This window comes from Mizuhopecten yessoensis, unplaced genomic scaffold, assembly GCF_002113885.1.
Source record: "Mizuhopecten yessoensis strain PY_sf001 unplaced genomic scaffold, ASM211388v2 scaffold9985, whole genome shotgun sequence".
Taxonomy (NCBI): domain Eukaryota; kingdom Metazoa; phylum Mollusca; class Bivalvia; order Pectinida; family Pectinidae; genus Mizuhopecten; species Mizuhopecten yessoensis.
In genome coordinates, this window is record NW_018408321.1 from 219,499 (window position 1) to 237,106 (window position 17,608).

General features: G+C 34.4%; 1 protein-coding gene across 2 annotated transcripts; it reads left to right on the plus strand.

Moving 5' to 3' along the window:
• Positions 1–3: 3 nt before the first annotated feature.
• LOC110459170 (golgin subfamily A member 5-like) lies at positions 4–17,006 on the plus strand. Of its 2 annotated transcripts, none has more exons than XM_021511298.1 (15): positions 4–77; positions 2,352–2,982; positions 3,186–3,431; positions 3,850–4,069; positions 4,867–4,990; positions 7,772–7,868; positions 8,181–8,287; positions 8,628–8,795; positions 10,274–10,402; positions 10,723–10,821; positions 11,200–11,349; positions 11,797–11,872; positions 12,309–12,408; positions 12,669–12,732; positions 13,106–17,006. In XM_021511298.1, the coding sequence occupies exons 2-15, from the start codon at positions 2,367–2,369 to the stop codon at positions 13,205–13,207; spliced, it is 2,298 nt and encodes a 765-aa protein (XP_021366973.1). In that variant the 5' UTR covers positions 4–77; positions 2,352–2,366; the 3' UTR covers positions 13,208–17,006. The 2 variants fall into 2 exon arrangements, with proteins under 2 accessions (XP_021366973.1, XP_021366974.1); XM_021511299.1 differs by having other exon boundaries at positions 12,312–12,408.
• Positions 17,007–17,608: the final 602 nt, after the last annotated feature.

Below are 17,608 nucleotides of genomic sequence, written 5' to 3' on the forward strand. Positions count from 1 at the left end.
TGTAATATGGAATCATTCAAACGCATTTTCTACACAGGACATGATATTTTGCAAGGGAAGTTGTCTGCAAAACTTCGGTAAGAAATCTAAATTTTTGCACAAAAGACAAGGTCATAAATAATGGATTTCACGTAACATTGGTGCTTCCAAATATAAGAAAATACATTATTTCTCGAGGGACAACGATTTGCTGTATAAGAGGACAAATTTTGGCTTTATCGAATGTCAACATTGACACTCGTTAACCTGTTGACTGCTTTGCGTTGCCATTTTCAGTTTGTCAAAGCAAATAACACAGGCTCTTGCAGTTAAATTAAAATGACGTGTTTCTAATATTTGATTATATAAGATGACATACTTCTAATTGTTGTTTATAAAATGATATGTGGTGACAATATTTTACAGTTTTAGACAAATAAATATCGAAAGAACAAATGTTTCATACATAACCCCATCTATAACTATAATATTATCATAGCACCTGTGGCCAAGATTTTTTTTATTAAGAGCTGAACCTACACGCGTTGTACCCTAGTAACACTTTTTATCGTAATTGTATCTGCATTTCGATCATCTCAGCACTTTTTGCACTAATTGTCATAGAAGGTAGTGGAGTTTTTAATATTAATTAATGATAAATCACGATGTCAGCCTTTAAAGGGATAAGCTGGAACTGGTTGGAAACTTTCCTAGACCTTGGTTACATTTGCGTAGCCTGGTTGAAAAGGTTCGTGTGGCGCAGAAATATTCCAGGATAAACGAACACACTTCGACCATTCTATAAGCAGAGCTAAAAATGCACAGTTTTGGAGAATAAAAAAACAATGAATCAAGAATATTATGCCCTTCTTTCAGGCAAACTAGCAATAGCCTGCATTATAGTTTTGGTCAGGTACGTCTGAACCCCTCAATCTACGTGCCATTTTCCTAAGGTCAGCCTTGGTCCAGATCTGTGCCTGTCGTTTTTTTTACAGGTTGAACCGTTTCAACCGGATACGCGATTGTACTCCAGCTTACATTTGTAAGATTCCTTTATATACTATGGTTGAAAATGCTTAATCTGTACCTATACATCAAAGTAAAAATTTTGATTTCACTTTAATCGCATTTTAATTTTTATTGGAATCGCAATAATTAAGGCATGTTATAAACATCTTTGGTTGAACAGATCTTCTTTTGGGATGTATTTCACAACAATTGAAGTCTTTGAACTTTAGACATATATATATACACAAATCAACAAAAACACAAAACAATGTTTTACAAACCAAAAGTTGTTTCTAATTTACAATAGATAAAGCTGTTTCCAATGATTTATAAAAAGTTGTTAGAGATCCCTACCTGAATAATGCAATCATAGAAAAACATCCTAAAGTATGTCTACTTTGAAAATAGATATTTCCATTAATTACATTTTACAGTTGATCAGACTTTATAAAAAATACACTCACTCTCGTAGGGATATATATACCAGTATATAAATTTAAGAAAAGAGATGTAAACACATGTTAAGATATATACATATATTGCTTGCTGAATGGTTTTTTTTCTGATCCAATTATGCTGTTTATCCAGGTAGATATGATCTAATAGCTAGCAGATCAGCACTTTCAGAAGTTTCTTGAAACTCACAAGCCATCCTTGCTGCACTTGCTATAGACAACCATCTTGTCATTTGAGCTAGCACTTCGTTGTCAGTGATCTCTAGATATATGATAGCTGTCAAGTCGGAGAAAAAAATCATTTGCTGGTTTTGATTGAATACATGTATAAAGAGAAGTCAAAAGTCTAAAAGGATGGTCAGCCCAAATTTGTATGTTGGTAAGGGTGTAATTATTTATTGGACAACATGATATCATTAACGATAATATGTTTGTCTTTTCATTTTCTTATGGAATTGCATTTTGCCAATTAGTTACTGAAAGAATATTCAACAAATTACAAATTTCATACTAAACTTATCTATATTTTAAATGTCATATTAGATTTTACTATAAAATTTGAAAATATATTGATCTATTTATAATCTTAAGTACATTTTGCTTTAAACATAACAATTTTACTGGTCATAGAATATGATTTGTTTTAAAGAAGTACATTTTTGTGTTTGTGTTTCCAGGAGGCAACATGGCAAACTAAGTAAATTCATGCAAATTTTGTGAATATATGCATTGACCTGTTTCATGCAAGAGTTAGTTACATGGCGTCTGACTAACCTGACAAATTTGATGCTGGAAACAATGAAAATGAAATTATTCATTAAGTTTGTTTTCATAACTTCTTCCTAGCTTAATTATTGATAGCCGTAATTTCTTGATGAAAACTAAAATCTATTTTTTTCAACATTTCAGACATTAGTATGCAAGATGTCATGGTTGTCAGGACTGACAGGAAATGTTGAAGAACTTCTCAACAAGATCGACCAATCTGCAGCTGGGGCCTTAAAGAATGAGAATGAGACAGGTTATGCATCAGGAAATGTTGCCGGTAGTAAGCAGAGTGACCACACAGCTGATGCTGCTTCCTCAAGACAATATGTTCAAAACCCTTCACCTATAGGTGGTCAAGGAACAGACAAATCCTCTCCATATGTGACTAAACCAATTCGACATACACTTACAGGATTATCAAAATCACCCAGTACCCCACTTCAAGCAAATATAAAACAGGTTAGCTCTCCTAGCCCCGTCCAGAAACCACAGACTGGTGCTGTTTCCTCTGTATCAAGTCCACAGCAACCAACAGTAGCCACATCAGGGGGCAAGAAAAAGATTGATTCAGATGAAGCTTTGTTTGACTTTTTAAATAGCAGTGATCCCGTGGAAGCGACTAGAAAGAAAAGTATAACCCCTATCAGTAGTGCTCGACATTCACGACAGTCAAGCACATCCTCTACCATATCAAGTAAGGGGACCAAGAGCACAGATGCCCCTCCCTCCACAAGTGGGTCATCTATAGTGCATATAGATTCAGCTGGACCAGGTTGGTGAATGTTTTAATATCAGAATTATTCTTTTAAAATTGTGATGTGTATACTTTCTATGTATTGTACATAATTGGTATCATGTATAATGGTATATAGCTAAACTAAATTGTTTACAATTATAGTCATTAATAATGTTTTGAAATATGAAGATATTAAAGCAGGTACGATGGTACTTTTTATACTGTTTTATTTATTGTAGGAAGTGAACGAGAGAGTCCAAACTCGGAGCCTGATGGGCTGGCTGATGTTGCAGCACTGGCTGATGCTATGCTAGAACAGAGTCCTAGCAATAGCGTACATAGTAACCAAGGTTCAGAAACAGCTGGAGAGGCCCATCAGAAAATGTCCTCACTGGAACTGGAGAACAAGCTTCTAAAAAATGAAGTTGCTTCTCTCAATCAAGAGATGTCTTCTATCATACAGCGGTCCAGGGACTCTGTTTCTGGTACTGAATTTTGTAATTTCTCCAAAATAATGTCAGGGCAAAATAGTGATTCTTCAACTTGCCTTTTGGCACTGCATTAATAATGCTGTGTTAGATTTTACAAACATGCTTGTATTGTAAAAATCAAATAATTAACAAACATGCTTTTATTATAAAAATCAAATAATTAACAAACATGCTTGTATTGTAAAAATCAAATAATTTACAAACATGCTTGTAAACGTAAAAAACGAAATAATAATTAACAAACATGCTTGCATTGTAAAAATCAAATAATTTATAACATGTTTTTCAAGGTTTATATGATAATCAACCATAATGTTATACTGGCCAAATTCTGGTTGTGAAATACAATGGACATGTATCATTACTGTCTAACGTGTTTATAAAATACATAATTATATGTAATTTTTAACAGAATTGGAGAAAACCAAACAGAAGCTGGACTCCTACCATCGGTCAGCCTCTATGCATGACCAACTGGTACGTGAGTTGCAGTCACGGGAATCAGATCTGACAGAGGCTCTGGGGGCCAAGGATTCCCAACTGGCCGTTCTTAGAGTGAGGCTGGAGGAAGCAGATAAAGAGCTGACGAGGAAAGCTTCGACAGTACAAAATCTTGAATCACACAGGAACAGGTAAGCTTCCTCTGGGTACTGTTACAGGATGTCAATCACACAGTAACAGGTAAGCTCCCTCTGGGTACTGTTATAGGATGTCAATCACACAGGAACAGGTAAGCTCCTTCTATGTACTGTTTAAGAATGTCAGTGACACAAAGACAGGTAAACTCCCTCTGGGTACTGTTACAGGGTGTCAATCACACAGGAACAGGTAAGCTCCCTCTGGGTACTGTAACAGTATGTTAATTACACACAGGCAGGTAAACTCTTTCCTGGTACTGTTACAGGGTGTCAATCACACAGAAACAGGTAAGCTCCCTCTGGGTACTGTAACAGTATGTTAATCACACACAGACAGGTAAGTTCCCTTTGGGTACTGTTACAGGGTGTCAATCACACAGGAACAGGTAAGCTCCCTCTGGGTACTGTTACAGGGTAATAAACACACACAGGAACAGGTAAGCTCCCTCTGGGTACTGTTACAGGATGTGAATAACACATGGATTTGTAAGTGACTTGCCTGTATAGTTTAGTATCTCAAAAAGCACACAGACAGGTAAGTGCCTTTTCTGGATATTACAGGATCTACAATCACACATCAACAGGTAAGGACATTGTCACGTGAACTTTGCTATATTTGTCAGAAAATTGCCACAACCCTCAACGCCATGAAATCAGACAAAAGGATGGACTTCAGACATTTGTTTATATGTAGAACCAGCTGGAGGGCATATAATCTGTTATTTTATTTGAAATATATATCTTTAAGTGTGATAATACTTTTAATGCTCATGTATTATACATAACTACAGGATTCTTCAGGACCACACCGATTCCAGTGGTATGCACAGCCAGGCTCTTGACACTCTCAAGGCCAAACTAGTGGAAGTTGAAGCTGCACTCAAGAGGGAACAGGAGGCATACAAACAGGCCCAGGTCTCTTATGTCATAGTAACAATCTGATTGTCCTAGTAATCAACTAAATGTCATAGTAGTCAACTTAATGTCATAGTAATCATCTTAATGTCATAGTAACAAACTGATTGTCCTAGTAATCATCTTAATGTCTTAGTTAGTAACAAACTGATTGTCCTAGTAACAAACTGATTGTCCTAGTAATCATCCTAATGTCATAGTAACAAACTGATTGTCCTCGTAATCATCTTAATGTCATAGTAACAAACTGACTGTCCTAGTAATCATCTTAATGTCATAGTAACAAACTGATTGTCCTAATAATCATCTTAATGTCATAGTTAGTAACAAACTGATTGTCCTAGTAACAAACTGATTGTTCTAGTAATCATCTTAATGTCATAGAAACAAACTGATTGTCTTAGTCATCATCCTTATGTCATAGTTAGTAACAAACTGATTGTCTTAGTAATCATCTTAATGTCATAGTTAGTAACAAACTGATTGTCTTAGTAATCATCTTAATGTCATAGTAACAAACCAATTGTCCTAGTAATAATCTTAATGTCATAGTAAAAAACTGATTGTCATTGTGATCAACTTACAACTTAGACAAAAGCATTAAAATAAAATCAAAAATAAAAGAAGCCAATGGCTACTTTGGCTACTGACAGCATGAGCCCAGATAGTAACAAACTGATTGTCCTAGTAATCATCTTAATGTCATAGTAATCATCTTAATGTCATAGTATTAAACTGATTGTCTAAGTAATCAACTTTATGTCATAGTAACAATTTGATTGTCATTGTGATCAACTTGATGTCCTAGTAACAAACTGGTTGTCCTAGTAACAAACTGATTGTCCTAGTAATCATCTTAATGTCATAGTTAGTATCAAACTGATTGTCCTAGTAATCTATTCAACTTTATGTCATAGTAAAAAACTGATTGCCATTGTGATCAACTTACAACTTAGACAAAAGCATTAAAAGCCACGTCATAGTAACTGAACTGATCGTCATAGTGATTAACTTTATATGTCATAGTAACAAGCTGATTGTCCTAGTAACAAACCTAATGTTGTTGTAACAAATCAACTGTTATAGTGACAAACCTCATGTCATGGAGACAACCTGACGGTTGTAGTGATAAACCCTTTGTAATGTAATATTGATAAATCCTTATATCATAGTAACAAAACTGCTGTCATAGTGACAAATCTAATGTCATGGTAATAACCTGATTGTTGCAGCCAAAAACCCACACAGTTATGTCATAGTGATAATTTCTAACAATAGGTAGTAATAAGTAATAGTAATAAAACATACTGTCATAGTAACAAACCTTATGTTGTGATGAATCCTAATGTCATAGTGATAAAAAGCTACTGTTATATTGATAAACCTGAAGCCATAGCGACAGGCTTACTGTCATAGTAACAAATCTATATAATAGATAAAAACTTTACATCAAATTAAACCCTGTGTAAGTAATAAGTTGAATGTCATAGTAACAATCCACCTGTCATAGTTACAAACCTACTGTTATGATAACAAATTCAATGGCATAAAAACAAACCTATCATTACATAGTGACATCCTGCTGTCATAGTGGCAAACTGTCATACATATAGCAACAAACCGTCCTAATGATAACCTGCTGTCATATTGGCAAACTGTCATACATATAGCAACAATCCTTCCTAATGAAAACCTGCTGTCATAGTGGCAAACTGTCATACATATAGCAACAACCCGTCCTAATGATAACCTGCTGTCATAGTGGCAAACTGTCATACATATAGCAACATAACTTCCTAATGATAACCTGCTGTCATATTGGCAAACTGTCATACATATAGCAACAAACCGTCCTAATGATAACCTGCTGTCATAGTGGCAAACTGTCATACATATAGCAACAAACCTTCCTAATGATAACCTTCTGTCATAGTGGCAAACTGTCATACATATAGCAACAAACCTTCCTAATGATAACCTGCTGTCATAGTGGCAAACTGTCATACATATAGCAACAAACCTTCCTAATGATAACCTGCTGTCATAGTGGCAAACTGTCATACATATAGCAACAAACCTTCCTAATGATAACCTGCTGTCATAGTGGCAAACTGTCATACATATAGCAACAAACCTTCCTAATGATAACCTGCTGTCATAGTGGCAAACTGTCATACATATAGCAACAAACCTTCCTAATGATAACCTGCTGTCATAGTGGCAAACTGTCATACATATAGCAACAAACCTTCCTAATGATAACCTGCTGTCATAGTGGCAAACTGTCATACATATAGCAACAAACCTTCCTAATGATAACCTGCTGTCATAGTGGCAAACTGTCATACATATAGCAACAAACCTTCCTAATGATAACCTGCTGTCATAGTGGCAAACTGTCATACATATAGCAACAAACCTTCCTAATGATAACCTGCTGTCATAGTGGCAAACTGTCATACATATAGCAACAAACCTTCCTAATGATAACCTTCTGTCATAGTGGCAAACTGTCATACATAAAGCAACAAACCGTCCTAATGATAATCTGCTGCAAAACTGTCAAACATAATAATTTCATTATATCAAACCTTGAAAATTCTAAAAAGTTTTTCATATTATATTACTTACATTGATGTTAACATACATAAAACACATATGATAATCAAGTTGTGACATGTAAGCTATTGAATATTTCTTGTAAGAAATTTTCTAAGGGAGAAATATTATCTGAATAAATATCTTAACTGATTGATTTACTTAAATATGATATTTTTGCAGCAAGAGGCTTCAGATAGACAGGGTAGACTTGAAGTTGAACAGAGAAGTCTTGCTGAAGCCCTAACTACCTCAGAAAGGAGATTCAATGAAGAAAAAGGTAGATCGATTGGGGTAGAGTATCATGCCAAACACCTCTCATCTGTTAGATGTTTGATTTAGATTTACCAACTCAAAGTATAAAAAAAACCTTGTGAATTGTGAAACCTTGTGAATTGTGAAAAACTAGATACCATTTTAATAAATATTTGATTTGAAAATTGCAATTTCTTTTGAAATTTGTGTATTACAACCAGTGATATGGCATCATCAGGATCTTCCATTACCTTAACTGTCAAATTTGTTTCATTTTTGATCAATTGTTATTTCCCACATTCAGATTTTGTATAAATGATTCACTCTTATTTTTCAGCCAAAGTTTCTGAGATATCTATCCAGATGAAAACACTGAAGAGTAACGCTGACTTAGCCAAACAGGAACTGACAGAGTACAAGGAGAAGGCCACACGGATCCTACAGGTATTATACTGTGTTTGGTTTACCTGTTTAAACATAGATGTATCACTTATCTTACCTTAATGGTGTTAATTTACCATTGATTCTGGTGAAAGCTTCAAGTATAAAGGCTTATTGTGATTATAATGATCAATTTTTATAATTCATGTGTCAAGACAAACATATTCAGGTTTAAATGTTCTTAAGGTATGCGTTATGACTTATTCATAAAACTTAATGCTAAACAATACTATAGCAAATGTATACAGACATGTTTCAGTATCTAAACTTATTATGACTTGTGTGGGTATAACTAAACTGTGTGTGAGAAACTTTAATATCTATCAATTCCTCACCATTGTAGTCCAAGGAGAGACTGATTGCCAGTCTAAGGGAAGGGTCGGGGGCTGCAGGAGAGATGGCTGGAGTCTCCAGTCTGGAGTATGACTCGATCAAACAGGAGAGGGACATGTTTAGGGACGAGCTACAACAATCCCGGATGACTGTGGACAGTCTGAGGGTAGAACTGCAGGTAAAGTTAGATAGATCTGGACAGTTACCAATCACTTTCTTCTGGATTATTTATCATGGCTCACAACAGGTAGTTGAGAAACTAAAGTGACAACATGCATTCTATTTGCTCAAACTGCAAGACAAGGGCCGGTTCAAAGTTCAACAAAATCTATGAATATGACATTCAATTTCCCTAAACATTATAGAATTTATTCTCACTAGGAATGTACTCCATAAAGGCTATACTCCTGTAAAGTTAAAAAATGAGAAGAACTTGTGCTCATTCCATGAATTTGCTCATTAAACATTGAATATTTCAAGAAAATTCCATAATAAATATTTTTCATTTGCGATATGAAAGTCATTCAGATTCACTTAAAATTTGTTATATACCAGAATAATGATATATGAAAGTGTCATTCAGAATCTGTCCAGTTGTACTTCTCTATCTACTGTGTAAATGGTACTGTTGAAAAATAAAGACCTGCCTCCGAAGTAAGGAGGCAAGCGCCTTACATGTATTGTATAGACCACAGGGGTCCCTTCCGTCCTTATCAAGGGGAGTGCTAACCTTCTCTCCTTTCTTACAACACACTGGTTAGATATGATCTTTATGGTTTTATACCAAAAGATCACTGTATTATGAATATTGGTGTAATTAAATCTTAATAATGATATATGTTATTTGTAAATAAAAATTCAAATTTGGTACAACTGTTTCTTCAAATATCTAGTGTTAACAAAGATATTAAAAAGTAATTTATGGTTAGTTTATTATCTGATCATATGGTGTCCACAATTTAGAAAGGTGGAATTTCTTTAAAAAAATGTAAAAATGCGAATATCTTATGTATGGGGAGATAACTCTAGCTTAACTCCCCTTGTCATGTTTGTGAAGTGTTGGGGGGGGGGGGAATGGCTATATTTATGCATTTAAAATATACTGTGATTTTTTTCATTTCTTTAGAAAAGAAATTATGCTAATTCATCATACCAGTATTTAATTTTCACAATGCACTATTTCAATTTTGGTGATGGAGCTTCATTGAAATCGAATGTGTTTATTCTGATATGATTTAATTATCTTTAACAGGAAAATGATGCTATTTTCTTAAATGTTTTAAACTTGTGTTATGGTCCAATTTTGAATCTATATAATAATTCTTATTCATGATTAACTTCATATCCTGTATTTCAAAAGGATTACATTTCAGAAATAATATAAATGTTCTTTTGTAAAGAAAATTTATTTTAAAAAATGTCTTAATAATACATATATATATTATATATATGAAAACAGACACAAAAAGTAAGAATCTTCAGATAACACTCTTTCAGTTTTACTTTAATAGGTATTTTTATTTAAACATTTTAGAGAAATGGGTTAAAATGAAGATTTGAAAATAAACCTGACTTATGCCAGTCAACTGTACGTTAATATGTCTGATGTCCATGGTGGAGATTAATATTCCTTATGTTTGTGTATTTTTTTGTCAGGATCTGGAGGGGCAGCTACAGCGAGATAGTGATGAGGCAAATGACCAGCTGCGAGCTTTAGAGGACAACCTTCTGGTGGAGAAACGTCGACGGAAGGAGGCCGAAACAGAACTGCTCAAACAGAAGCAGGTACGTCAGTCAAGATAGTACTTAATTAAGGTGTTCGGTTCATTAGGATCTACCAGCACTTTGAAATAAAAGTTCTTTTATGAAGTTAATTACATATAAATAGTGCCCTATATAACTGATGAAATTTCTCTAATGTGCTTTACAGTACACATAGTATACACACAATGTTTAACAGTTGTACAGTTCTAAAGTACTTTGCATACATATATTATTCAAAGGATCAAAAGCTAAAAGTTTCTTCTGAAAAACTAAAACACATGCTTGAAAAGGTTTTAGTCAATTCATATTTTATTTTGACTTTTGATGTTTTTTTCCCCCAGGAGATGCAATATTCAATAGAGGAGATTCACAAACAAAAGGGAACGTTTCAGAATTGTGTTAGAGACAGAGAACTTGAAATTGAAAAACTCAGAAATCAGGTATGCCTCCGAATGTTGTGATGTATGTGGAAAAAACATTCAATGACTCAAGCTCCCATGATTAATTATTAAGGATTTTCTGCAGCAAACTATGGATATTTTGCTGATTATAAAGTGATAAATATTTTAAACCATTTATAGCAAAAAGGAACTACTATTTTTTTTGAAATGTGGTAGATGCTTTTCATTTAATTCATCAAAGCAGGTTATCGTTCATTCTAAGATGAGTAATACTACATACAATATATCTTCGTGTTAATCTCTCACTAGGTAACACTTGTATTGTGAAGTTCATGAACATATTTAAGAATTGAGAAAGCTTTAATTGCTTAAATTAATGGTTATGGAAGTTATTAATGTGAATGTGTGTTTTTGTAGCTCGCAACAAAGTCCATGAGTTCTACATCTGAGAATGAGCTAGAATCTCGCGTCAAGTCCCTCACTGAGAGCCTCATACAAAAACAAACAGTGTTGGAGGCCTTGAGTACAGAGAAAAACTCACTTAACCTGCAGCTGGAGAGACTTGAGGTAAGGGTCAAATCAACATTTGTTTTGTAGTACAATTATGGTGCAGACAATAATTTGTGGAAGAAATTTCTAAAAAATGAAGTTGTTCTATATGTATGTTTAAGACATATTTGACAAAAAAAATGAAAGATCTTTCTGGTACATGTATACAAATTTGAAATTAAAGTCTGATTCTTTAGACATTACTGGTAGTATTAGATTTGTTCTAATAAAAGGCATTTTTTTCATTAAAGGCTTAAGTTTTTAGATGACTTTTTCTATTATAAATAAGGTTTTGTAGATGAATATTTACATTGTAAGGTATGTTTTGTAAATGAATATTTACATTGTAAGTTGGGTTTTGTAGTTGAATATTTACATTGTAAGTTGGGTTTTGTAGATGAATATTTTTACAATGTAAGTTGGGTTTTATAGTTGAATATTTATATTGTAAGTTGGGTTTTGTAGATGCAGTATAAAGATGTCCAGGCTTCGTCCCTTAGGACCAACACTGCTGTTGTTCACGTCAATGATGATGAGGAAGGTACAACAATTGATACATCCTTTTGTACCGTATCTTTTTGTACCGTATCTTTTTCCACTCCAACTTTGTTTTTCCTATCACATGTCACATCATTTATATATTTTTTTTCAGACATAATAGATTCTAGCAAATTTAAGCAATAGTTGAAAAAAATGTGTTCTTTCCAACAACTTTTACATATTATAGTTATCAGTTATAAATCTAGTAGTAGTCAAAACAATTTCATCAGATAGAATTGAAGCAAATGGTTATTGAAATGAAAATTTGGGGCATGATTTACATTACTTTTATACATGTATGTTATATAGTGTGTTAATTTCAGCAGCATATGCAAAAAAACCAAAAAAAACCAGCTAAAACATTTATGGAAAAGTATAGAACAAAAACTGCATGAAATGTTTTAAAATGTATTTACAAGTAAGTTTGTGTGTGTTAGCAGTGCGACAGAGGCTGCCAGCTTTCATGCGTGAAACAGCCACTGACACAGAAGTGACAAAAAAGATGAAGCGTGCTGCCAACTCTATTGATAAACTAGGGTGAGATTGTCAGGGGTTGTAGTGGTAAAAGAGGTAGAGCTGATATATTTTATACCACATGTCCTTTTCCTAGAAACGTTACATTTTACATACTTTTCATTTTCCGAAGATCTCTTTTTGCATTTTTTTTATTAATCTTTACAGTATGTTTTAAAAAAGTCTCAACATATTCGACATCTCATGTGTTATATAAATAATATCCTTAAAATTTGCTGTGTGTTCTGAAAAAAATCTTTGATTTCTCATTTTTCCTTTTCCAGTATACGCCTCGGAGTTTTCCTGAGAAGATACCCCATTGCCAGAGTATTTGTGATATTATACATGGTGAGCTACATGGTGTAAACCAGTTCCTTACCTCATTCACCCCTGAAGACACTTTTGAATTATTCCAATTCAAAGGTTGGAATAGTTCATTATGAAACTTCAGGGGTGAATGAGTTAAGTCTGTACGAGATATGAATGAGGTATCTTCCTGAAATGTCACACCTTTAACAGGCTTGTTATAAAGTATACATATTGTATGTCTAAATGTAGATGTTAAGAATTACGATATTTCACTCTTTAGATGAACTAATCTTGCACCTGATGTTTTTAAGGGAGAATTATTCTGTCACAAATTTCATTACTTAAATGTATTTCACTGATGATCCTCATTCTGCACATTTACACTTTGATTGAAATGTGTCTGTCATTTTAGGCAATGCTGCACCTATGGGTGATGGTTGTGTTGTTGACGTACCAGCCAGAGATGCATGGGGCTGACCATGGACAGCCATTACCTCCCCCTGGTGCTCACTGACAGATACAGGGTGCTGGCACTCACTGACAATGACAGCAGTCCTGATCATGTGACGGTGTACAGATGTGTTGACAGTTTACATCAACAAGGGGAACAACTCTATCACTTCACATAAGCATGACTATTCGAGGGGTGTTGGAAGCTCCTTATTCTACAGATTGGGTCCGAATTTATTTGTACCCTAATTTTAAGAATCAGAACTTGTTTAACTTAATACATGTATCATCACAAGGTATGCATGAAGCACAGGAGATATATAAAGTTGATACTTTCAGAACCTCATTGTTCCTGACATTGATGATCTGGAAAATTCTCATTGGGATGATTTTTTTTTAAAACCTTTTTAGACATTTGACAGAGTTAGAAGCTTTGTAAGCAAATGTTTTCATCGAATACCATGAGTACTTAAATTTAATAAATTATCAGTGTGGAGAAAAGAGGTACCCTGATAATGTTTTTTGAAGTATTGTAAGTCAAAGGTGCCCGATGCATAAAGACATTGGTTATAACCTTAATGATGGACATTTATATTATGGCTGATAGACTAGTATGCATCTGTTCAGTTTGTTAAACCCTTAAAGTTCTGTGTTACGCTGGGAGTATAGAGCCATGCAATTGCATAAAATATAGGAGTATGATGAAAGGTTTCAATCACAGCATGCTCCAAGCATCACTTATATGTAAGGTCTTTATTCGGCTGTCTAGATTTGCCTCCAGATGTGAGGCCTCATTGGGACAATTTTAACTTACAATTTTTGTTTTCCCTGAAATACTGTTTTGTTATCATGTATACTGAAATTCTTATAACACAGTCTATATAGTTTGTTCTGTATATTGAAAACGTTTTGATGGAAAAGAGATCTAATCTTTCATGATTGTTCTCACTGCAACTTATTCACGAGAATTCATTTTATGGAAGACCATCAACAGCTAATTGTACATTGCTTCTTTATATCAGATTACATCCGCACATCAACAAGCTCGAGTTTATTGTCACAAATTAATGTGACAATGATGATATCTGGTGAAATGTGTTTCAGTCTTAATGTGTGTATTAGAGATAAGGTTTAGCTGTAAATTATTTTTTCTATGGATTAACTTTCGTAGTATTGCTTAATTTTTAATTATCATTTTAAGTCCATCTAAAATAAAGTGAGTTTACAGAGTGCAGTGTAATCAATTATGTCCTCAAATTGGGACCTCGGTCTTAAAATTCCCAAGAACTTAAAGTACAAGATTAATGGGCTGAAGTCATTATTCAAATAAGTGCAACATTAAACTGCTTCAGTTGGCACCCACACAGGGACCTGAGAATTTGTTACAGCTGTATTTGGACCTAAACTAGGGTGTTCAGAGTGATTTAACATGCTTGGGGTGGCATTTTTACTGAAAGTTGATCTAAACCCCTAAAACATGTAAAATCTCACACCATCATTGGGAGTGGCATTTTTACCAAAAGTTGATCTAAAGTGCTAAAACATTTAAAATCACTTAGAGCACCATAGTTTAGGTCCAAATACCATTTAGCATAGTCAATATGAATGCCAAGTTGAAACCTCAAATCCAAGGAAGCATGCAGGCAATTCCTTTAATTTTTTTTCAGTTTCCAGTAAACACTGGTATGGATTGTAAATAGTAACAGAACAGTTTCTCTGTGTTTATGTTTACTATTTTCATATAAGTGGATGACATGGAAAGTTAAAATTATTTATTATCATAGGTTAGCTATTAGTTCAGATTTGAATATTTTTTATGTATGTATGTGATGTTAATTGATGCATCAGCCATCATCCAGCAAGGATCGGTAGTATCCCTTCACTACAGTAGTGATGACAGTGTCTATATTTGGGCCTTGGCATTCAATGTCAACTTAGTTTGGTAGGGTTATGTTGCTATTATCATGCAATGGTAATATGATGGTTTTTATTTATGTCACTGGTGTGTGATTTTTTGATCAAGTAAATGGTGTTTAAGGACATTATACTGACAAGTACATTTTGTTTATGTTGCCTTTTAATAAGAGAGATGTATAGAATTAAAATGTATGCATATATTCTTTAGATCATGTACATATAATCAAATAACAGACAACTGTAAATATTACATTGATAGTGTTGCTGTATGATTACATTGACACAATTACGTTGATAGTGTTGCTGTATGATTACATTGACACGATTACATTGATAGTGTTGCTGTATGGTTACATTGACACGATTACATTGATAGTGTTGCTGTATGGTTACATTGACACGATTACATTGATAGTGTTGCTGTATGATTACATTGACACGATTACATTGATAGTGTTGCTGTATGATTACATTGACACGATTACATTGATAGTGTTGCTGTATGGTTACATTGACACGATTACATTGATAGTGTTGCTGTATGATTACATTGACACGATTACATTGATAGTGTTGCTGTATGATTACATTGACACGATTACATTGATAGTGTTGCTGTATGATTACATTGACACGATTACATTGATAGTGTTGCTGTATGATTACATTGACACGATTACATTGATAGTGTTGCTGTATGATTACATTGACACGATTACATTGATAGTGTTGCTGTATGATTACATTGACACGATTACATTGATAGTGTTGCTGTATGGTTACATTGACACGATTACATTGATAGTGTTGCTGTATGGTTACATTGACACGATTACATTGATAGTGTTGCTGTATGGCTACATGGACACGATTACATTGATAGTGTTGCTGTATGGTTACATTGACACGATTACATTGAAAGTGTTGCTGTATGGTTACATTGACATTGTGTTGTATGATTACACCGATACAATGTCACTGTAGGATACAGTTTTTCCATTGATCTGTGATACCTGGTTTTATTACTGTGTGCATGTCACAGGTGGCATGCCACGATTTTATACACAGGAATATTTTAGGTCCTCATTTTTTGAGAAGACCAATATCAAGACTATACACCACAGTTTTGAGCATTCTGAGCATAAATACATTGGTAATACATTGGTATCAGCCAGATACAATCCTGATTTACTGCAGTTTGACTGCTCTGTGGCTTTTTAGCTGTCTTTTCATTTTCCACAACTTGTATTTATTTCTGAGTTAAATTTCCCATTTATTTAACAGTAATGTTTATATAATGGTTCATTGTGTGTAAAATACTGTTTCTTTACAAACTAAGCGAAACATTCATGAAAAGGGTCTACATGGAGGTGTCCTTTAAATACAGTTTATTCACTATCTGCAGCAATTTCTGTTGAACATGCTTTAAAGACAGATTTTCTTCTTTATATAGGTTTTACTGTGTACATTCTCCTAACAAATCATATCAATTGTTAAGCAAGGTGATGTATACATAAACACAGGATTTAGTACATCTGCTATTTTAATGTCCACGACCGGTATTTTAATCACAACTGCAGCTGATTCCTGGGATGTGATTGTCAGTCAACAGATTTGTTACCGTTGCATACAGATCAGAGAGGTCAAGATTAGAGGTGTACACGTTATAGGTGATTATCCACCGACAGCCTTGTTACCGTAACATACAGATCAGAGAGATCAAGGTTAGAGGTGTACACGTTATAGGTGATTATCCACCGCCAGCCTTGTTACCGTAACATACAGATCAGAGAGATCAAGGTTAGAGGTGTACACGTTATAGGTGATTATCCACCAACAGTCTTGTTACCGTAACATACAGATCAGCAACGTCAAGGTTAGAGGTGTACACGTTATAGGTGATTATCCACCAACAGTCTTGTTACCGTAACATACAGATCAGCAACGTCAAGGTTAGAGGTGTACACGTTATAGGTGATTATCCACTGACAGCCTTGTTACCGTAACATACAGATCAGAGAGGTCAAGGTTAGAGGTTTACACGTTATAGGTGATTGTCCACCGACAGCCTTGTTACCTTAACATACAGATCAGAGAGGTCAAGGTTAGAGGTGTACACGTTATAGGTGATTATCCATTGACAGCCTTGTTGTCTTAACATACAGATCAGAGAGGTCAAGGTTAGAGGTTTACACGTTATAGGTCATTGTCCACCGACAGCCTTGTTACCTTAACATACAGATCAGAGAGCTCAAGGTTAGAGGTGTACACGTTATATGTGATTATCCACCGACAGCCTCATTACCGTAACATACAGATCAGAGAGCAAGGTTAGAGGTGTACACGCTATAGGTGATTGTCCACCGACAGCCTTGTTAACGTAACATACAGATCAGAGAGGTCAAGGTTAGAGGTGTACAGGTTATAGGTGATTGTCCACCGACAGCCTTGTTAACATAACATACAGATCAGAGAGGTCAAGGTTAGAGGTGTACAAGTTATAGGTGATTATCCACCGACAGCCTTGTTACCGTAACATACAGATCAG

Excerpts from the sequence above, each read along its gene's own strand:
- LOC110459170 (XM_021511298.1), top strand. The coding sequence starts at position 2,367 with ATGTCATGGTTGTCAGGACTGACAGGAAATGTTGAAGAACTTCTCAAC. Across the intron at positions 4,070-4,866 it reads CTTGAATCACACAGGAACAG|GATTCTTCAGGACCACACCG; the intron begins GTAAGCTTCCTC and ends ACATAACTACAG. Across the intron at positions 8,796-10,273 it reads GTCTGAGGGTAGAACTGCAG|GATCTGGAGGGGCAGCTACA; the intron begins GTAAAGTTAGAT and ends TTTTTTTGTCAG.